This window comes from Hypanus sabinus, chromosome 1 (genome assembly GCF_030144855.1).
Source record: "Hypanus sabinus isolate sHypSab1 chromosome 1, sHypSab1.hap1, whole genome shotgun sequence".
NCBI lineage: Eukaryota > Metazoa > Chordata > Chondrichthyes > Myliobatiformes > Dasyatidae > Hypanus > Hypanus sabinus.
Genome location: NC_082706.1, coordinates 130,156,393 through 130,180,144, shown reverse-complemented (window position 1 = coordinate 130,180,144; position 23,752 = coordinate 130,156,393). Strand labels below are relative to the sequence as shown.

General features: G+C 40.4%; 1 protein-coding gene across 1 annotated transcript in view; it reads right to left on the bottom strand.

The window, feature by feature from the left end:
* Positions 1–202: 202 nt before the first annotated feature.
* LOC132397565 (probable aminopeptidase NPEPL1) overlaps positions 203–23,752 on the bottom strand; it is a 50,372-nt gene continuing 26,822 nt past the window's right edge. The window contains exons 5-12 of the mRNA XM_059976386.1: positions 22,867–22,948; positions 21,339–21,481; positions 18,179–18,256; positions 5,922–6,022; positions 5,399–5,522; positions 4,105–4,281; positions 1,794–1,904; positions 203–985 (exon numbers count right to left, since the gene is read on the bottom strand). Coding sequence (XP_059832369.1) covers positions 824–985; positions 1,794–1,904; positions 4,105–4,281; positions 5,399–5,522; positions 5,922–6,022; positions 18,179–18,256; positions 21,339–21,481; positions 22,867–22,948 — 978 coding nt within the window. The 3' untranslated portion in view covers positions 203–823. The remainder of the gene's footprint in view (positions 986–1,793; positions 1,905–4,104; positions 4,282–5,398; positions 5,523–5,921; positions 6,023–18,178; positions 18,257–21,338; positions 21,482–22,866; positions 22,949–23,752) is intronic.

Genomic DNA, 23,752 nt, shown 5'->3' with positions numbered 1-23,752 from the left:
AGTATAAACAGAGGCAAATGTTCTTTGAACTAAAGTAGGGTCAATACTCACCAGGTTAGAAATGGGATAGTATAAAAAATCTCATTTAATTTTGATAAATGTGAATTCATCCAAATTGGGTTATGGGTGACAAACCAGGCTGCCCATCTTCTCCTGCACAAATGAAAACACCTGAGGCTTATGTGTATTTGAATTTTTAACACCTTATTTGTAAAATGTTTGAAGTTAGCCCTGTTGTCATCAGAATATTAAATTGGAGTAACAAGGAAATCGCTGAAGAAGTAACTTTAGCACATTAGAGTGAACAGTGGCAGCCCTCCAACGTTAGGAATAACCACCACATTAGTACAAATACATAATCTAAAAAAAAGGATAAATAATGCAACGACGGATTAAATAGAAGCAACAGGACAACCTTGAAAATTATATAATGTTTTATGCATAAATCTTATTCAAATACATGAAAATATACAAAAACATTTTAAACCTGGTTAAAAAATCTTTACAGTTTCATTTTAAGCTGCTAGGAGGTAGTATTAAGGCTATTCGCTATACAAAAGAGAATTTGATTCATTGCATAAGTATGTGACCTCCAAACAGTATAGCTCAACTTACATTCATAGAAGTAAAAACTCTTAATCTGCAATAAATACAACTCCAATCTCTGCCAAGTCTCCATGCAAAAAGAAATAGGATTAAATCATTAGCAAAACAGCGGGTTCTATTTGACATACCAGCATTAAGGAATAACAGTGAAAAATAATAACTGTATGCTCCCAAATTCCTAACAGGGTCAGGAAATGAATACAATTGCAATCAGAATTCATATCAGTCTTCTCTTTTTGAAGCAATTTTCCATCGAATTACCAACTTCTGTGGTAAAGTTAACAGCACTTGGTGAAATGACGTTCAATAATACATTATCTGTTGCACGGCCAAACAATGCTAAAAGTAGAGCTACCCCATAGCCTGTAGCCCGAGCTCCCTGATGCAGAAAGTATATCCATTAGTTTCTCAGCTTAAGTATACTCAAATTGTAATAATCTTGTACAGACAATAGCACTTATCACATGCACTGACATTCCCAAAAGCATCATGCTAGAATTAACCCTTTGCATAAAGAGGCATAGTTTCTTACAATTATCTGTTGGTAAAACAAAGTAAGTTTTTAAACTTGCTACTTATCATATTTTCTCTAAAGCTTTAAGTTATGATATTGTGATACATTATAACTCAAGTTAATCAGAATCTTAAAAGAACAAGTCATTCACAGTGCTGAAATATCACTATATGGTACGTCAAACTCATTTCCAAAGCTTTGCTGCAATTCTGCGTGTCCCCGGATGTGTATGGTAGAATGGCACTCTATTCTCAGAACCCTTCTGCCCTAAGTTTTCCCAAGGCTCATGCTCCAATCCAACTCCTACTGAATGTTCCCAGAGCCATTTAGTTTTTTCTGACTCATCATTAGTCATCCTCTCTTCTGCCCAAATGTAAAATATAATGCTTGTAGGCAGAACAGAGAAATAAATTTAAAAGAATTGGAGAGTAGATGATAAATATAATTGCAGTTATAGGATGAAAAGAATCAACTAGGAACATATATGTACCATATTAAACTTCTAAACAAATAACTGACCAGACACTGCTGCTTTTGAAAACTGTATGTGGATTAAACAAATTGGTTTGCCATGCTAACATATATCCTGAGGTAAGGACATCCAAACTTAAATAATGCATGCAATAAATTAACCTTTCCACCAAGATCAAATGTTACAGAAAATTTTACTTACAGAATGAACTCGAGAAGCCATGTCAATGTGCACCCATACTCCTGGCCAATCAAAGCCAATATGTGCTTCAATAAACAAGCCTGCGCACGAGCTGAGAGCATTGGCCTGACCCTACAATGACACAACTACATTAAAATTGATCCCTGCCAGCCACCACATAGTCTATATGCAAATTGATATGTTTGTAAACCATTAATGTATATATTTATGAATTAAATATACTTTAAATTCAAAAACCACAGCTAATACAGTCCAGTATCTTCATAATTTTGAGCTCAAATTAATAATTTTACAACAAAGATTTAGTTGATCCCTAGTGAAAGCAAGTTAATATGTATTTTAGTCAGGAACAGAGAGGTGTCATGGAACTGGCTGGCTGAGAGATGGCCAGCTGACCCAAGAAAGCCTAGCAGAATTTTAAAAAAAGGTTCAACGTTTCACTTTATAGTCAAAAGTATTCATGTATAATACAACTCTGATATTCATCTTCTCCAGACAGCCATGAAATACAGAAAAACCATGGGAGCTGTTGAAAGAAAGCAATTTCATTTTTATGACAACCCAGAGCTTGTCATTAAAACATCAGTAATAATCAATACCTATAACTGGCTGGAAGCCCAATAAGAGTTTATTTGTCATATACGCTGGGAAAGCACTGGGTCCTTTTTGGAACATTTATTTGTTCTTAGGATGAAAGTACACCTCAAACAAGGATAAATTTATTGCCATTTCTATCTGCCACAAGAAAGTGCTGTACACATGCAAAATTACTGTAATGTCGTCTCTAGTAGTGTCCTCCAGCATTTTGTGTGTGATGCTTTGGAATTCCAGCAGCAACACTCAACCTCATTTTTAAATCTCCCATCACAACTTTCAACCTTCATTTTTGTCTCTGTAACAAGACTTCTGTTCCCGAATCTAATTACAACTTATCCTCCATTTATAATACAAACTTCTACCTTTCAGAAATTATAACCTTATTCTCCAAAACTGACTATTATAACATCTTCAAATACTTCCTCAAAACCTATTTAAACAACAACTCATCCTTTTATAGTACCACTGGCATAAGTAATATTCCATTCTTAAATCCCTTCACTTTCTATACAATTGAACACCAATTCTTATTATAGACTGTATAAAGGCAATGTATTACAATGCTTTACATAAAACTCAGTATAGAACAGGACAGAGAAAAAGATTCATAATAGTAAACCTTAACTTTAAGTCTATTTCAGGATATTCTCCACACAAAAAGACAATCAGGATATGAAATTCCAGTTAGAATAATAAAGTTTGAAACTCAGGAATCAATTAAGAAAATCATTGAATGATACAAACGTGGGATGGTGGGCAAGGTAGAATCATGCTGGGAGCATGAATTAAGATGCCATTAAAATTTTTTGTTATCAATATTACACCAACTATACCCGTGATGTTAAAATGTGGGGCACGTGCATTCAGGTAAAAGATCAACCATATAAATGACTGGCAAAGCAAGTGATGGGCTAAATAACCTACTCCTATATCCCTGGAGTCTTTAATATTTTGCACATTAAAAGATGCGGAGGGACATGAAAATCAGCTGCAGTTTTATTCCTGACTGAGAGGAAGAACTTTTTTTCATTAATAGGTAACAAATATTGTAAGTAAAATGAGTTTTGTCTGTTGTTTCAAAATGCATTCGGAGATATGAAAAAGATGGACACAGGAAGTTACACTGTCAAAGAAATTATTGTGGACATATCACCGTACAAAATCATTGCGAGATTAATGAAAAGACTTACAGAATGAATAAATTCTATTTCCTAGTTAACTCATTGTCACCTTGACATAGCAAGTTGCTTCAAAATCTTCACTGACTATACCCATTTGTAAATTAAGTTTAACAGCACAGTGACTATGTCTCCTCACATTGTGGCAAGATGTTTGCAAGTAAATTGCCAAGATTGGAGAACAATTTAATCCAACTAAGTTACAGGATGTTTAAATTTAGGATTGAAATGTTATTTAAATCGAGATGACTGGACAGTCAATTTGATCTTTAACACCTGAGGAAGGGTCTCGGCCCAAAACGTCAACTGTTCATTCATTTCCAAGAATGATGTCTGATCTGCTGAGTTCCTACAACACTCTCTGTGTGTTGCTCTGGATTTCCAGCATCTGCAAAATCTCTTGTATTTTTGATCTTAACATCTTGACAGTAGAGATTACATTTTGAGGGGAAAAAAACTTCACTTAACACAGCATCAGCCTAATTTAGAGAATTAAATAACCCTAACAGAATAGCCAAGATAGATAAATAACTTACAGATACAAAGTTTTTCATATCTGCCACAGTTGAAGTAAATTCACTGAAGTGGAGTTCAGGGCAGTAAACCAATGGGTGCACAAGATCTCCACTGTTTTGTCCGGCTTTAACACAGGCCTGTTCCCACTCTTCATTATTGGTAAGCAATCCAGCATGGTACTTCCCAGTCACAATACCCTAGTTAAAGTTCATATAAAAAGTTTATACAAAGACCTGCCATTCAAATATACCAAAATCATTTTTTCAATTACACATATTACAAGGGAGCTAATTCTAAAATTATAAAAAATAAAAATGAGGACATCATCCATGATCATGCAAGTCAGGGTCTGAAAATAGCACACTGAACTAGCGAAGTGATTATTTGTACACAGGGCACAGAGGTATTTGCTTGGATGAAATAGGACAACAAATGCACAGAGACAGTATCATGGTGCAGAGCACTGGTAAGATATTCACTTGGAATTCTCAAAATGTTCAAGGAATATTCCTTGTTAGTGCTGCAGCTTCCAGTGGCCACCAGGAAGGCATCATCAGGAAGAAGATTCTACTTCTACTTTCCCTGGCAAGTCCAATACAAGGTCAGAGCAGGATTGCCAATGGAGGTACGTCTACTTTGCAGAAGAATTGCAAAGGCCAACTTTTACAAGTGATAAAATCTTGGCATTTTAGGTTCATTTGATAGTTAGATCTGCAGAATAACCATTCTCGCTGGTATACAACATCAAAATTTAACAATTTTATTAATAGTGTTAGACTATTAACCAGAGTTCCATTATCCACAAAGTGTCATTATAAATTAGGACTTAATCAAATTCATGAGGGACATAGTGAAAACAGTCTTTTTCTCCCAGGGTTGAGAAATCAAAATTAAAGGGCATAATTTAAGGTGAGAAGGGAGAGATTTAACATGATCCTGACAGCCAGATTTTTCACCCAGAAATTGGTCTGTATATGGAATGAGTTGCTGGAGGAAATGGTTGAAACAAGTATGTTAACAACATTTAAAACACTTAGATTGGAGCACAGGTAGGAAGGTGGATACAAGCCAAATGTAGTCAAATGGGATTAGCTTTAATGAGCATCTTGTTTGTCCATTTGAATCAAAGGGCTAACTTCCATGAGGTACAGCTCTATGACTCTTAATAATTTAATAACTGCACGTGCTGCTTTCATGTGGACGGTCAATGCATTCTAACTGCTGCCAATAAAAACTATCTTTGACACTAATATTCATTGACCACCAGAGGCAATGTAAATTAAGAGTAAAATCAAACCAGAAACATTCACTTACATGAGCTCCAGCTGAAGTTGCAATATCTATGATGATGTCTGCTTTGAGATCTTTACAAGCATAGGACACTCCATCAGCCAAAACCAGAGAACCTTCTGCATCTGTGTTATTGATCTCAACAGTTCTATTGAGTAAATGTGTTTTTTAAAAAGTAAAACACAATCAAATCTGATTTGTATAAACTTGAAGCAGCATTTTTTGCAATATAATCCACTCAGTGTATGAAACTACAATCATCAGTAAAATTAGGATTTTGAAAGTATTCCTGGCCTCTAAAAAAATGTACAGTGATAAATTGCTAAGAGAAAATCAGAGAAAATTAACCAGGCCGAACATACAACCCAAGTACTACAAATGACATTATAATCAAATCCTAATTTCTTCTCAAAGGTACTTGGAGAACAAAATGCATCTATGATAACAAATTGTCAAGGCTATTTGTTTATATTCTGCATTTTGCTCATACATCGTGACCAAAATACTGGAAGACCAAAGATGTAGCAGCAGACATCCACTAACTCACTTTCCAGAATATAGCTGGTGAATGTCATCAGGTCTTGTGGCTTCAGCTCCTACTGTATTCTCAGCCAAGCAGAATAATGCATGCAAGTTTTCTTTAAAACCCTAGTTAAACAAAATAGAAATATTGTAGCAATATCCTTCAGCACAAAATAAGGCTCTTAGCACAGCATTCTAAAGTGGATTCTTCTGTAAAGCAATAATTCAGTTCCACTACTTTGCACTAAATAAAGACACTGATAACTATTTTTTCATTAAATATATCACCTGATTAGGTGTTCCATAAACAGCGCAGCAAATGAACCACAGAACCATAGAACACTTCAGCACAGTACAGGCCCTTCAGCCCCCCATGTTGTGCTGACCCATATAATCCTTTTTTTAAAAAAGTACTAAACCCACACTATCCCATAACCCTCCATTTTCTTTCATCCATGTGCCTGTCCAAGAGGCTCTTAAATACCCCTAATGTTTTAGCCTCCACCACTATCCCTGGCAAGTCATTCCAGGCACTCACAACCCTCTGTGTAAAAAAAACTTACCCCTGATGTCTCCCCTAAATTCCCCCGCCACCTTAATTTTATACATGCGCCCTCTGGTGTTTGATATTGTTGCCCTGGGAAACAGGTACTGACTATCCACCCTATCTATGCCTCTCAATCTTGTAGACCTCTATCAAGTCCCCTCTCATTCTGCTACACTCCAAAGAGAAAAGTCCCAGCTCTGCTAACCTTGCTTCATATGACTTGTTCTCCAAACCAGGCAACATCCTGGTAAATCTCCTCTGCACCTCCTACATAGCTTTCACATCCTTCCTATAATGAGGTGACCAGAATTGAACACAATACTCTAAGAGCTGTTTCACCAGAGATTTGTAGAGTTGCAACATGACCTCTCTACTCTTGAACTCAATCCCCCTGTTAATGAAGCCTAGCATCCCATAGGCCTTCTTAACTACCCTATCAACCTGTGCAGTGACCTTGAGGGATGTATGGTTTTGAACCCCAAGGTCCCTTTGTTCATCCACACTCTTAAGTAACTGACCATTAATCCTGTACTCAGTCTTCTGGTTTGTCCTTCCAAAATGTGTCACCTCACACTTGTCTGGATTGAACTCCATCTGCCATTTTTCTGCCCAACTCTGCAACCAGTCTATATCCTTTTGTAACCTTCGACAACTCCATCCACAACTCCTCCAATCTTTGTGTCATCCGCAAATTTACTCACTTACTCCTTCCACCTCTACATCCAGGTCATTTATAAAAATGACAAATAACAGGGGTCCCAGGACAGATCCCTGCGGCACTCCACTAGTCACCGACCTCCAGGCAGAATACTTCCCTTCCACAACTACCCTCTGCTTTCTTCCTTTAAACCAATTTTTTATCCAAACAGCCAAGGTTCCACTTATCCCATGCCTCATGATTTTCTGGATATGTCTCTCCTGAGGGACTTCGTCAAATGTTTTTCTGAAGTCCATGTAGACCACATCCACTGTCGTACCCTCATCAATTTCTTTTGTTACCTCTTCAAAAAACTCATGAGGCACAATCTTCCCTTCATAAAGCCATGTTGACCATCCATGAGTAGACTGTACTTCTCCCAATGCTCGTAGATCCTATCCTTAAGAATCCTCTGGCACTTCCCCTGCAGCCAAAGAGGATTCCAAGATCATAGCTAATGCTCCAGCGATCTCTTCTCTCAATTCCCACAACAACCTGGGGTGTATCATATCCGGCCATGGGGATTTATCAATCTTAATGTTTTTAAGAAGATCCAGCACTTCTTCCTTAACCTCCACATTGTCCAGCACACAGGCCCGCTCTACTTCGACCTCATCCTGATCAAGATCCTTTTCACTTGGGAATACTGAAGCAAAGTATTCATTTAGGACCTCCCCAATATCCTCTGCTTCCAGGCACATTTTGCCCTCTTTATCCTTTAACAGTCCCACCTTTGTTCTTGTCATCCTCCTGTTCTTCACATACGCGTAGAACGCCTTGGGGTTCTCCTTAATCTTACATGCCAAGGCCTTCTTATGCCCCCTTTGAGCTCTCCTAAGTCCTTTCTTTAGCTCCTTTCTAGCTACCCTATATTTCTCATAAGCCCCTCCTACTTCCTGCTTCTTATATCTAACATATGCTTCCTTTTTCCTCTTGACCAATTGCCTCACATGTTTCATCAGCCACGGTTCTCTTTTCCTACCATTTTTTCCTTGCCTCAGTGGGACAAACCCATCCTGAACCCAGCTCAAGTGGTCCCTAAACTTCTCCCACATTACTTCTGTACTTTCCCCTTTGAACATCTGTTTCCAATTTACTCTTGCTAGTTCCTGCCTCATCCCTTCAAAGTTAGCCCTTCCCCAGTTAAGCACTTTACCATTTCGTCTGATTTTATCCCTTTCCATAGCTATGCTGAAGCTAAGGGAGTTGTGGTCACTCTCACCAAAATGCTCCCCCACCAAAAGATCTGTCACCTGACCAGGTTCATTACCCAGAACTAGATCCAGTATAGCTTCTCCTCTCATCGGCCGGTCCACATACTGTGTCAGGAATCCTTCTTAAACACACCTGACAAATTCAGCCACATCTATCCCCCTTGCACTCAGGAAGTGCCAGTCAATATGAAAGAAGTTGAAATCTCCCATAACTACTACCCTGTATTTCCTGCACCATTCTAAAATCTGCCTGCTTATCTGCTCCTCGGTGTCCCGAGGGCTATTTGGGGGCCTATAGACTACTCCCAGCACAGTGATTGATCCCTACCTATTTCTGATTTCCACCCAGACTGACTCAGTGTACACTCCTTCTGCAGCATCCTTTCTATAGCCGTGATACTATCCCTGACCAGCAATGCCACTCCCCCCCCCCCCTCTTCTACCTCCCATCCTATTCCTTTTAAAACACCTGAACCCCGGGACTTGCATCATCCAATCCTGCCCTTCCTCCAACCAAGTTTCAGTTACGGCCACAACATCGTAGTTCCATGTACTAATCCATGCTCTAGGTTCATCATCCTTGGTCCTAATACTCCTAGCATTGAAATAGACACATTTCAACCACTTTAACTGGCTACAATTATGTTCTGTCCCCTGCCTGTCCTTCCTCATCAACTCAGAACTCTTAGCATCATGCCCTTGTCCTTCTACCTTAATCCCTGCACTCACATTCTGATTCCCACCCCCTGCCAAACTAGTTTAAACCCTCCCCAACAGCTCTATCAAACCTGCCCGCCAGGATATTGGTCCCCCTGGGATTCAAGTGAAACCCATCCTTATCGTACAGGTCACACCCGCCCCGAAAGAGGTCCCAACAATCTGAATCCCTGCCCCCTGCTCCAATCCCTCAGCCACACATTTATCCTCCACCTTATTCTATTCCTATTCTCACTGTCGCGTGGCACAGGCAGTAATCCCAAGATTACTACCTTTGAGGTCCTGCTTTTCAACTTCCTTCCTAACTCCCTGTAGTCTTCTTTCAGGACCTCTTCCCTTTTCCTACCTATGTCATTGGTGCCAATATGTACCACGACCTCTGGCTGTTCTCCCTCCCACCGCAGGATATCTTGGATGCAATCAGAAACATCCCGGACCCTAGCACCTGGGAGGCAAACTACCATCCGAGTTTCTTTCCTGCGTCCACAGAATCGCCTGTCTGAATCCCTGACTATAGTGTCCCCTATCACTACTGCCTTCCTCTTCCTTTCCCTACAGGGCCAGACTCTGTGCCAGAGGCATGGCCACTGTCGCTTCCCCCAGGTAGGCTGTCTTCCCCCCCACCCCCCAACAGTACTCAAACAGGAGTACTTATTGTCAAGGGGTACAGCCACAGAGCTACTCTCTAGTACCTGATCCTTCCCCATCTCTCTCATGACTGTGACCCATTTCTCTGTCCCCCATGGCCCGGGAGTGACCACCTGCCTGTAACTCCTCTCTATCACCTCCTCACTCTCCCTGACCAGACGAAGGTCATCGAGCTGCAGCTCCAGTTCCCTAACATGGTCCCTTAGGAGTTGCATCTCGATGCACCGAGTGCAGATGTGGCCATCCAGGATGCCGGAAGACCCCAGGACCTCCCACATCTGACACCGACCACAGAAAACAGGTCTCACACACATACTACCTCCTTTTGCAATCAACAACTGCCTCACCTTGTCCCGTTACTGCTGAAGCCCGTGCAGCCAAAGCCCTTTCATTTTGCTGCCTGCTCCCAACGCTGCCCGCTGGATATGGCTGCCTTCTTTTTAAACTGTTAGCGCTCAACTGGCTGACATCACACGCCTGCACAGTCTGGCCTCTCTCTTCCCCTGAAAACTCAAAATGTCTTCCCGCTGGAAATCCTTAGGTGCTCTCCCACTGCCTTCTTGTTCTGAATCAAAAAAACTGAACTGAACTGAAACAAATATGCCATATGATTAAAAAATACTTAGTCCAGAGATAAACAGAGTATTATTTGGACAACAAAATGCAGAGTAATTTAATTATAAGCACGTACAAAGCCTGACCATAGGGCATACAGTACTGTGTACAGATCTTAAGCGCCCCAGGTTTTTATATATTTTTTGTTTTAGATGTTTTTTTTGTCTTCTGCGTTAGTGTGTCAGGAGAAAAGAACGAAGTTTCGATTTACAAATATTCATTTTCTAAAATAATTAAATTTACAGAGGAAGTTTTGTATTTCGTTAAAGTAATATATCAATAAGCCACTTTTCAAATAAAAACTTGACAACAAGACACAAGCTGGCCATCCTCCATCAGCAAGGGTTTCTCCCAAGCAGAAATTTCACAACAGACAGAAATTAAAATGTGCTATCCTAGCTCTTCTGCAGAAGCACAAAGAAATGGGCAAAGTTGAGTGCCAGAAACACAAACTCAGAAACTGAGTGCACCAGATGAGAAATACTTCAAACTGATGTCCCCTCTAAATCGGAAGAACTACTGTCAGCTCTAAACTTACAGAAATCAAAGGAACCCAAGTACACTCCTCTTACAGTCCAAAGCTACCTTGTTAGAATTGGTCTTCATGGAAGAGTTGCTGCCATAAAGCCATTCCTCCAAAGTAGAAACAAAGCCAAGACTCACCCACACACAAAAACACAGGGACTGAGGTGCTGAACAATGGCAGCAAGTGCTCTGGATTGACGAGTCAAAATTGGAAATTTTTGGCTCAAACAAGGGGCAGTTTATCTACAGAAGAGCTGGTGAACACTACATGGATGAGTGCCTGCAGTCAACAGTAAAGCATAGCAAAGTTTCCTTGCAGACTTGGGGCTGCATTGCTGGTGATCTGTCAGCCCTAATAGGATGCTCAGTCCTGAGAAATACATGCAGATTCTCATCCATCACACAATACCAACTTCATTCTGCAGCAGGAAAATGACCCCAAACACACAGCCAAGGTCAAAAACAATCCAGCAAAAAGAACAAGAAGGAATTCTGCAATAGATGGAATGGCCTCCATAGAGCCCTGATCTCAACATTATTGAGGATACTGGGGAATACCTGGACAGACAGATGCAAGTGATACAACCATAGTCTGCAGAAGAACTGAGGCAAGCTTTCCAAGATGCTTGGGAAAAAAAACTATCATTCAATTTTCTTATAAAACTGCACGACAGTGTACATAAGAGAACTGAAGGCAAAGGTTGCTCACTAAATATTGATTTGATTTATTTTTACTGTTTACTAGTCTTTACAGTATTTTTTGATATTTATTAACTTCTCAGTACATTATTTTTGAAAGCATCTTCACTTTACAGATTTTTTTTACATGTACCTAAGATTTTGCTCAGAGCTGTCGGAGCAAAATTAGGCCATTTGGCCCATCAAGTGTGCTCTGCCATTCCATCATGACTGATTTATTAACTCTTTCAATCCCATTCTCCTGCCTTAACTCTTCTTAATTCTCTTCCCTGTAACCTTTGATGCCCTGACTCATCAAGAACCTATTACCTCCAATTTAAATATACTCAATGACTTTGCCTCCACAACCATCTGTGGCAATGAATTCCACAGACTCACTACCCTCTGCCTAAAGAAATACTTAATCATCACTGTTCTGAATGGATGTCTCTCTATTTTGAGGCTGTGCCTACTATTCCTGGACTATTAGTGTACTCACCCACTAATGAACACTAACATTTGCTTTCCTTACTACCAACTCAATCTGACAGTTATCTTTTAGGGAATCCTGCACAAGGACTCCCAAGTCCCTTTACAGCTCTGATTTTTGAATTTTTTTCCTCCATTTAGAAAATAGTTTATGCCTTTATTCCTTCTATCAAAACGACCTTACACTTCCCTACTTCTATACCATCTGCCACTTTTTTTTCATTCTCCCAAACGGTTTAAGTCCTTTTGCAGTCTCCTTGCTTCCTCAACACTACTTGCCCTTCCACCTTTCTTCAAGCCACAAATTCATAAATTCTCTCATCCAAATCATCTACTTGACTGGAAAGTTAGTCAAGTAAACATAGGTTTGGCAGATCTCTTCAAGTTTATGGAAGAATATATGGTGAATATTAAATAGGTTGCTTAGCTGGTATTGAAATAGTAACAAATTTAAAATAGCCTCTAAAAGAATGGTGTTAGAACAGAAATCGTTCACAGAGGTCAGTTACAACAAAGTGATGTTGCAGCAGAACGGTCTGAATGCAATTAGGTGATTACTTGAACTATACTATTTTCAAAAGATTCTCAACGAGATTCAAAGTACATTTTCTAAAACTTAATGTAATATCCTGATGCCATTAAATAAATTATGGTAGAAAGAAATAAGCTATTACCCAACTATTTATCCTAGGATTCGTTTATTCAGAGATTTAAAACCAGATTCAAAACCAGATTCATAATCTTATATAAAAATCCCCAAACGTCCACTATTTAATTATTTATCCTTTTAAGACTTGAGGCTTATTTTCAATGCAAAACTGGTGCTGCTTAGAAGTGTTACAAAAGAAAAAAAATCAGCAGCAATTCCCCAATATTGAGCAAGTTTTAATTAATTGTGGATGAGTGCTGTCAATGCACTAAAACTTCAATGGTCTACTGTAACCATTTTGTAATCCAGTTGTTTCAGCTGCTTTCTTCACCAGATAATATTTACCATGTTCTCTTCACACTCCCCAGGGCTCTGGTTCTTGAGACCCCTTCCAAATCACCTAGGTTCCAGATCCCACACACCCTTCAACTTACTGGGGCGCCATCTGCACATTACCTTCCAGCTGCCATGTTTTGACCATTTAGCTTGTTCACATTCTCTAGAAGCTTCTTTACATCTTCTTCCATACTAGTTAGTATTGTCCACAAACTTAAAATACGATATTTTGGTCCCCTAAGGGATCTGGTTGACTTTGACTGTGAATAACAGAATTCTGTGGTACCTCGTAAGTTATAGCTTGCCAGTTTTTCACGTGCTCTAACATTGTCGATAAATCCAGCCTAACAGTCTAATGGAGAGACAGGCACAGAAATGGGCCCTTTGACCTAACTGCTCAATGTCAACCAGCTTGGTGACCTTCAGCTCATATGGGAAACTAAGGAGGTGACAGAAAGGAGCTACAGCGAGATAGTCACTCCTAAGTCACAGGAGGTAAGTAATTGAGTGACTGTCAGGAGAGGCAAGGGAAATGGGCAGGCAGTACAGAGAACCTCTCAATAATAAGTACACTATTTTGGATACGTTGAGTGGAATGGCCTACCGGGCGTGGGGAGGAGCTGTATAACCGATTCTGGCACTGGGTGGGAAAGGAGGACTGCAGGAGGGATTCCACAGAGGAGGAGACACAAGATTCTTTAGATGTGATATAGACTCCTGGATGGTATGTTACCTCCCAGGTGCCAGGGTCAGAGACATCTCAAATTGGGACCACAGCATTTTAAAGGGAGAGAGCCTTGGTACATATAATGTCATAGGTAGGAAAAGCAAGGAGGTCCTGACTAGAGAATTTAGGTAGCTGGGTAGAAAGCTGAAATGCAGGACCTCCAGAGTAGATTGCTGGATTGCTGTGTGCCACACGCCAGTGAGGATAAGAATAGGATGATTTGGCATACAAATGTATGGCTGAGAAAATGGTTTCAATTTCTGCATCATTGTGATCTCTAATGTCCAAAAGGGACAGGTTATACCTGAACCCAAGTGGAACCAATATCCCTGAAGGCAGGTTTACTAGAGCTCCCGGGGAGGGTTTAAATTAGTTTGGCAGAGGGATGGTAAATGGAGCGATAGGGCTGAGGACAGGGCTGTTGGTTAACAAGCAGAAGCAGGGTATAATGAGACTGTCAGCAAGGACAGGTGGATGACTGGGGAAAATTGCAGTAAGTGGGATAAGCTTCAGTGTAGAATCATAAAAGGTGACGGATACAGGAGTGAAGCTGTTAGATTTAAATGCATGCAGTATACAGGATAAGGTAGGTGATCTTGTAGTGCAGTTAGAGATTGACAGGTGTGACATTGTGGACAACACTGAGTTGCGGCTGAAGAAGGTTATAGTTGGGAGCTTAACACCCAAGGGTACAAATAGTATTGAAAGGACAGGCAAGTAGGCAGAGGGAATAGTGTGGTTCTGCTGGTAAAAAAAAATCAAAATCAAATCCTTAGAAGTGACATAAGATCAGAAAATGTACGATCACTATAGATAGAGTTATAAAACTGCAAGGGTAAAAGGACCCTGATGGGAGCTATATACAGGCCTCTGAACCGTAACTAGGATGTGGGCTACAAGTTACAATGGGAGATAGAAAAGGCATTTTAAAAAATAATGTTACAATACTCATGAGGGAAAATCAAGTTGGCACTGGATCCCAAGACAGAGAATTTGTAGAATCCCTACAAGATGGCTTTTCAGAACAGCTTGTGGTTGAGCCCACCAGGGGATCAGCTATTCTGGATTGGGCATTGTGTAATGAACTGGATTTGATTAGAGAGCTTAAGGTAAAGGAAACATTGGGAAATAGTGATCACACTTTGATAGAATTCACCCTGCAGTTTGAGAGGGAGAAGCTAAAGTCAGATGTATCAGCATTACAGTGGAGTAAAGGATATTACCGAGGCATGAGAGAAGAGCTGGCCAAAGTTCGTTGGAAGGGGACACTAGCAGGGACGACAGCAGAGCACCAATAGCCAGCATTTATAACCATATAACAATTACAGCACAGAAGTAGGATATCTCGGCCCTTCTAGTCCATGCTGAACGCTTACTCTCACCTAATCCCACTGACCTGCACTCAGCCCATAACCCTCCATTCCTTTCCTGTCCATATACCTATCCAATTTTGCTTTAAATGACAATATCGAACCAGCCTCTACCACTTCTACTGGAAGCTCATTCCACACAGCTACCACTCTGAGTAAAGAAATTCCCCCTCATGTTACCCTTATCCCCCTCATAATTTTAAATACCTCTATCAAGTCCCCCCTCAAACCTTCTACGCTCCAAAGAATAAAGACCTAACCTGTTCAATCTTTCCCTGTAACTCAGGTGCTGAAACCCAGGTAACATTCTAATAAATCTTCTCTGTACTCTCTCTATATTGTTGACATCTTTCCTATAATTCAGTGACCAGAACTGTACACAATACTCCAAATTCGGCCTTACCAATGCCTTGTACAATTTTAACATTACATCCCAACTCCTATACTCAATGCTCTGATTTATAAAGGCCAACATACCAAAAGCTTTCTTCATCACCCTATCCACATGAGATTCCACCTTCAGGGAACTATGCACCATTATTCCTAGACCACTCTGTTCTACTGCATTCTTCAATGCCCTACCATTTACCACGTATGTCCTATTTGGATTATTCCTACCAAAATGTAGCACCTCACACTTCTCAGCATTAAACTCCACCTGCCATCATTTAGCCCACTCTTCTAACTGGCCTAAATCTCTCTGCAAACTTTGAAAACCTGGGAGCAATTCTGAAAATGCAGGATACATTCCCAAGTAGTATTCTAAAAGCAGAATGATGCAATGGTGGCTGACAAGGGAAGTCAATGCCAACATAAAAGCAAAAGGGGTGCCATAAATAGAGCAAATAGTGGGAAGTTAGAGGATTCAGAAGCTTTCAAAAACTAACAAAAGGCAACTAAAAAGGGCATAATAGGGGAAAAGATGAAATGTGATGATAAACTAGCCAATAATATCAAGAGGATACCAAAACGGTTTTCAGATAAATCAAGAATAAAAGAGAGGTGAGAATAGACATAAGGCTGTTGCAAAATAACATTGGAGATGTTGTAATTGGGGACAAGGAAATGGCGGACAAACTTAATAATTATCTTGCCTCAGTCTTCACAGTGGATGACACCAGCAGTATGCTGGAAGTTCAAGGGAGGGGCAGAGGAGACTGCAGTTGCTATTATTAAGGAAAAGGTTATAGGGAAGCTGAAAGGGCTGAAGGTAAATAAGTCACCTGGATCAGATTGATCACACCCCAGGGTTCTGAAAGAGGTAGCTGACAAGATTGTGGAGGCATTAGTAATGATCTTTCAAGAATCACTAGATTCTGGCAGGTTCCAGAGGACTGGAAAATTGCAAATGTTATGCCACTTTTCAATAAGGGAGGGGGGCAGAAGAAAGGAAATTGTAGGCCAGTTAACCTGACCTCAGTGGTTGAGAAGATGTTGGAGTCGACTGTTGAGTATGTAGTTTCAAGGTACTTTGACTACATGACAAAATAGACAAAAGTTAACACATGCACATGGATTTTCAGAAGGTCCATAACAAAATGCCACACATGAAGCTGCTCAGCAAGATAAAAGCCTATGGTATAACAGGAAAGATACTAGCATGGATAGAGGATTGACTGATCAGCAGGAGGCAGAATGGGAATAAAGGGAGCCCCTTCTGATTGGCATTCAGTGACTAGTGGTGTTCCATAAGGGTGGGTGTTGGGACTGCTTCTTTTTATATTGTATGTCAGTGCTTTCGATAATGGAATTGACGGCTTTGTAGCCATGTTTGCATATAATATGAAGGTAGGTGATGGGGCAAGTAGTGTCGAGGAAGCAGGGAGTCTGCAGAAGGACGTTGACAGATTGAGAAAATAGGCAAAGTGACAGATGGAATACAGTGTTGCGAGGCGTACGATCATGCGCTTCGGTAGAAAGAATAAAAGCGCAAATTGTTTTCTAAATGGGGAGAAAATTCAAAAATCTGAGGTGCAAAGGGACTTGGGAGTCCTTGTGCAGGATTCCCCAAATGGTAATTTGCAAGTTGAGTCAGTGGTGAGGAAGGCAAATGCAATGTTAGCATTCATTTCGAGAGTAGATGTGGAGAGGATGTTTTCTATGGTGGGTGACTCGAGGTCCAGAGGGAACAGCCTCAGAATAGAGGGACGAGCATTTAGAATGTTTATTCATTGCCACAGGCAACTGTGGAGAGCATTCGGTGTATTTAAGACAGAGGTCAATAGGTTCTTGATTAGGCGTGAAAGGTTATGGGGAAAAAGTAGGAGAGTGGGGTTGAAAAGAAGATGGATTAGCCATGTTAAAATAGTGGAACAAACTCAATGGGCCAAACAGCCTAATTCTGCTCCTATGTCTTATGGCCTTGTGGAGAATATGTTGAGGATGGTGGAGGGAGGGGGAGTTAGGCGAAGGAAAGTCAATGTTTCAAGTTGAAACCCTGCATCACAGCTATGAGTAGAGAGGGGATGTAGTCATTCTAAAGGAGAGTGACGATATTGGAGACATGTGGGTTAAGAATAATGTGCCAATGGAGTTAGGCAAGGGAACAGGATGGATTGAATTGGGAATCAAAGGCAATATGATGACAGAGAGAAAAATATAAGAGGCAAATGGAATCAATGGGAATTGGGAAGAGTGAAGGTGGAGACAGCTGCAAGAGGATCAAAGGTTACCAGCGTTGTAACCTGATAAGAACTAGATAAGAGGAGGTATGAAGGAAACTAATACAGGGGTCTGGAGGAGAATCAGAAAGAGGGGATAAGGGGGAGTAAAAAACACACTAGAGGTGAGGATTACCTGAATTTAGAAAATTCAATGTCCGTGCCCTTAACAATCCAAGAACCAAAACAACTTTGGAAGCTAATAACCCTGTATCCAGCATTCTAAAAGCACTCCTTTTAAAAGTATGGGCCCAGTTTAGCTATGTCCAGCAATAAGCAGCATCGGAAAAGAAATACAAAGAAAGAAACTGGCACAACTTCTATAAATCAAAAATGATAAAAATCTGCTTTCCAGAAAAGTTTGCTCTGGTGACCTACTGCCAGAAATGGAAAATGTTACATCTGCCTACCTGTTTCACTGCTGCTCGGAAGGCTCCAAGGACAGCAGCAGCTCCTCCACAACCTCTCTTCATCCCTGTCATCTGTGACTACAGAATAAGGCAAATGGAATTCTCAATCATTTTAAAAACATCAGAACTCAATAGTTAGTTACAAACTATTATTACAAATAGTTCTTACGTTATATCGACGACTGCATCAGCGCTGCTTCCTGCAAAAATGCTGAGCTCGTCGACTTCATTAACTTCGCCTCCAACTGTCACCCCGCCCTCAAATTCACCTGGTCTATTTCCGACACCTCCCTCCCCTTCTAGATCTTTCTGTTTCTATCTCTAGAGACAGCCTATCCACCAACGTCTACTACAAACCTACTAACTCCCAAAGCTACCTAGACTATTCCTCCTCCTACCCTGTCACCTACAAAAATGCTATCCCTTTCTCTCAATTCCGCCACATCTGCTCTCAGGATGAGGCCTTTCATTCTAGGACAAAGGAGGTGTCTTCCTTTTTTAAAGAAAGGGGCTTCCCTTCGTCCACTATCAACTCTGCGCCCTCCATCGCGTCTCCCGTATTTCACGCACCTCTGCCCTCACCCCAACCCCCGCCAGCCCACCAGGGATAGAGTCCCCCTGGTCCTCACCCATCACCCAGTCCCCCTGGTCCTCACCCATCACCTTACCAGCCTACAGATCCAACGCATAATCCTCCGTAACCCGCCACCTCCTACATGATCCCACCACCAGCCACATCTTCCCCTCCCTCCCACTCTCAGCTTTCCGCAGGGATCCCCTACGCGACTCCCTTGACCATTCATCTCCCCCATCCCTCCCCACCGACCTCCCTCCGGGCACTCATCCCTGCAAACGGAAGAAGTGCTACACCTGCCCCACACTTCTTCCCTCACCACCATCCTAGGCCCCAGACAGTCCTTTCAGGTGAGGCACCACTTCACCTGCGGGTCAACTGGGGTGATATACTGTATCTGGTGCTCCCGATGTGGCCATTTATACACTGGGGAGACCCACCGCAGACTGGGAGACCATTTCACCGAACACCAGCGCTCAGTCCTCCAGCAGTGGCGGGATCTCCCTGTGGCCACACACTTCAATTCCACAGACCACTCCCACTCCAACATGTCTGTCCATGGCCTCCTCTACCGTCAAGATGAGGCCACACGCAGGTCGATGGAGCAATACCTTATCTCCCACCTAGGTAGCCTCCTACCTGCCGGCATGAACATTCAACTCACAGACCTCCATTGATACCCCTGCCCCCCCTTACCCCCATCCCTATCTATTATTTTAGTCTGGTTCTCTCTCTCTCTTTCCCCCCCCTCAATATAATCTCCCCCCAGCCCTACTTTTCTTTCTCTTTTATTTCCCATAATTCTCCTCCTTCCCCCTAGCCCATTTCCTTCCAGCCTATCACTTCCTAGTTCTCTACTTTATCCCTCCCCCACTTCTTATTTCCACCCCCCACCCCCCCAACCATCCCATGTTACTTCACTCCTGATGAAGGATTTTGGCCCGAAACATCGTCACTACCTCCTCCCATTGATGCTGTCTGGCCTGCTGAGTTCTGCCCGCATTTTGTGTTTTTAGTTTGTTACAAAGTACACTATAAAAGCAGCCAAAATGTTAATGGGGCCACAAGAGACTGCAGATACTGGAATCTGGTTAGAGTCATAATTGTAATAGTGCAGCATATTATCATCTGGCCACAACAGAAGACAAGCTTCTTTAAAGGTAAACCTGATGGGTTTTAAATTGTTTCCACTACTACTCCATTAAGAGATTTTAACACAACAATATTGATATTGTTTTGGAGTGCAGTCTTAATAAAGGGAGATCAAGTGCATCAAAACTAATAAAAGATTCATTCTGGATCAAGAAACCATTTCAGAGTGTCAAGGCAATATTCGAACCTGGAATGTCAATATGTCAAATGGTTAAGTTATGACAATTGATTACCTCAAGTATTCACTCCTTCATACAAACCAGTTTACTCATCAGTTGTTAATAATTAAAAGTTTCTTATTTTTGAAGAGTTATTAGTAAATGTAAGACTAAATAAATTCTAATTGGGTTAGCCAGTCCATGAAAATAGAAATAGTGAACATTTCAGTCCAAAGTCCTCCTTCAGATTTTGAACATTTGTTTTTACAGATGCCGCCCAAGTAATTGAGGATTTTTACTATTTCCTGTTTATTGACCAAATACAAAATTTGTACTGAAAGGTATCTGCAGAAGCAGTGCCTGAAAATTCACAGTTCACTACACTAAAGTAGTTCATCCAAATGCGATGATTATGGGCTAACTGTGATATTTTGAAATATATTTTAAGATACGCAGAAAAAGCCGTCACAGAAATTCCTTGTAAATATATAGGGTATGCAAGAAACATATCCATAGATATTTACCTCCTCCAAATCAACGACACAAGAAGTTTTTTGTAGAGGCCAAGTCTTCACGTATATTTAAGGCAGAGGTTGGTAAGATTCTTGATTGGTCAGGGTATGAAGAGATGGGGGAGGGGGGGAAGGCAGGAGATTGCAGCTGAGAGGAAATTGGTTCAGCCATGATGAATTGGCAGAGCAGATTCAATGGGCCAAAGGGCCCAATTCTGCTCCTATTTCTTATGGTCGAATGGTCTTCTCAATCCATGGTTTTTGTACCAGTTCAAAATCACCTGCTTAACCCGCTGCTGTCTGTAAGGAGTTTGTACTTTGCCCCCCATGACTTCATGTGTTTGCTCTGAGAACAAATCTGGAGCTGGAGTCCCTAAGGCAGTCCAATATTGTCTTCAAACTCGTTCTGGCGACCCCTGCGACAACACTGGTGCTAAGCTGTATTGGCCCTTGCCCTTCCCTTGGACAAAATCGGTGGCGAGAAGAGGGGAGACGTGCTGCTTGGGCTATAGCCGGTCTCCCATACAACCTTGCCCAGGCCTGCACCCTGGAGAAGCCTTGCCAGGCGCAAATCCATGGTCTCATGAGACTAACTGATGCCATACATATGATGTTTAAAGAGAATCAAGATACATCAGACCTTAATCTTACTCATATTTACTTTTATAAATTTAAAATGAGATATGCATTTAGCAATTACATCATATTTGTTCACTGTAAATTAGGTACAATACAAACATAAGTGAAAAGTAACATCACATCACCTTTGATTTGATGCTGAGACCACCAGTATCATAAACGATACCCTTGCCGACCCAGGCTATAGTTTGCGTAGCATCCTCTGGCGTATGACTAAGTATTGCAAGTGCAGGAGGGTTCACTGCAGCTTTTCCAACTCCATAAATGCCTGAACACCCAATTAAATACAAATGGAGTAAATGCCTAATGAAAGAAAATGAATCTCTAATATATATGTTAAAAAGGCAGAAATATGGTCCAATAAACTTTGCAGTCCAGATCTGCATTTTAAATATTGCAACAACATTCAATGAAATCAAAATCAAGGCTGAAAGTTGAAATCTGGACATTTGCAAAATAGCCTAATCCCAAACTTAGAAAGGTCAGTGAAAGTCCTGCAAAGAATGTTTTTTTGACAATAACACTAATCTGTAAGGAAAGTTCACTGGTACAAGCTACTGAGCATTTATTTCATGTGGGAAGCTGAACGCAGGAAGTGTGCAAAACAGGAAACTCCTGACTTGAATTTTTTTTAAACATTTGCTAGGACCAAATTGTTAAAAAAATTATACAAATTTACATTTATAAGCGTCTTTATAGTTTGCCAAAATAAATTGCAGCAATGCTTGTATTTGCCAATAGAAGCCATCTCCTTTGCCAGTATATTTCACTAATTATGAACCAGCTGAATCTAAAGTAATTGTTCATGTCTCCTTTTCCTAACTCAGAAAATTTCCCTTAGGGTTTATGGCTACATCAAAATAATCTAACCTAGTAAACTACACACTTCCAAATCCTGAAGATATCAAAGTGCATTTATTTTTCCTTGTCACATACAAACTATTCCTTACTCATTATTCATTACTCAGCTATCTAATTCATAGCATCAATTTAAATGTAATGAGTTATCCCCTTCAAGTAAAAATATCCATAAGAGCATTTATTGTTTTTTTTATTTCAATTCCCAACATCTTCACTTTTTGACTTTTCGAATGCACATCAGGTAGAAATACAATCAACCCTTTTCAACTTCTCACTATACATTTAATAGTAGATATAATTCCACGATTTATGTCCTTCCATGTAGAACTTAAGCGTGGAATAAACTACAATATATTAACCATGTTGCTAACCTACTTAGTGCCAGTAGTTCAAATCCCCTTCCATTTAAATTCTTCTTAAAATCTTAGTGCTTTACTTCTGCAAATTCAGTGTGTTGTTCATGTCAAATAATTGCCAGTTGTCTGCCCAGTTCCTCAATCTACTCAAGATAGTTTCACTCATTCCTTGAAGGGATGGTTTCACACTCCTTTGCTTTCAGTTCAGAACAATTTCTCCAGACAGCAGCTGGCAGGAAATCATGATGACTTTCTGCTCATTATGATTATGTTTTCTGCAAATTGCAGCTTCTTCTGTTTTATTAGTAAAAGTAACTAGGGTACTAGAAGCTCAATCCTGCCTTTAACCATATCTGGCTGTACAATTTTACATTCTACTATTAATATCATAATTTTAATATTTTAGAAATACTTATCGCTCTACTCTGGATATTACCTCCAAATCCCTTGTGATTTAGTTCCTCCCCACGGATAACTGTGGGAATAATACCCAGTTCAGATCCAACAAGATTGATTTCCTATTAACAAGGAAAAATAAAATCTTAAGTGAACCTCTCAGGGAAAGAAAAAGTAATTAAACTGAGAAGCTATACAGGTTAATAAGGAAATTCCTGCAATAAGCAGTAAGTGTGTTAAATGGCCATCACTCATTTTGCAGGGACCAATATCATATGGTTCCTCAATTCATTCATTATAATGGGGAAGTAAACAAGTCAACTTCCTTGCTGCAACAAAATTAAAATAGCATAAACACATGGAGAGCATCATTTCAGTATCATATTAAATCATTTCAGAGCAAAAGAATAACTGAAGGACTCACTCAGCCATGCAAATAATTGCAGATTAAACAGGCAGAAAAGTCTCCAACCCAAAAACAGCTGAAAACATTGATGACAAATTAATAATAAACAAATCCTTCACCATACCTCTACCTTTTTGTAGCATCACTGGCCATAAATATGCATAAGAATAGGGTACATAGCCCAGAGTCTACATTGCTATTCAACAGGAACCTGCCATATAACCATAGTCTTAGATTCCATTTGTGTCCAAAATGATCTACCAGCTCACAGTCAGCACTGAATTTACACAATCCACTCTATATGAAAAATTTCGAAGACTCTGTCCTTCAAATGAAACTAATTCACATTAACTTCATGTAACATGAATACAGTCCTCTTATCAAAAACAGGATACACATATACAGCTTACAAACTTGATTTATATCCAAGTCTCAAACGATTCAAGGTTAAACAATTAAATCAACTTACCTTTCTCTATTTCTATGACATTCAGGTCAAGTAGTTTTCTGGCCAAATAAA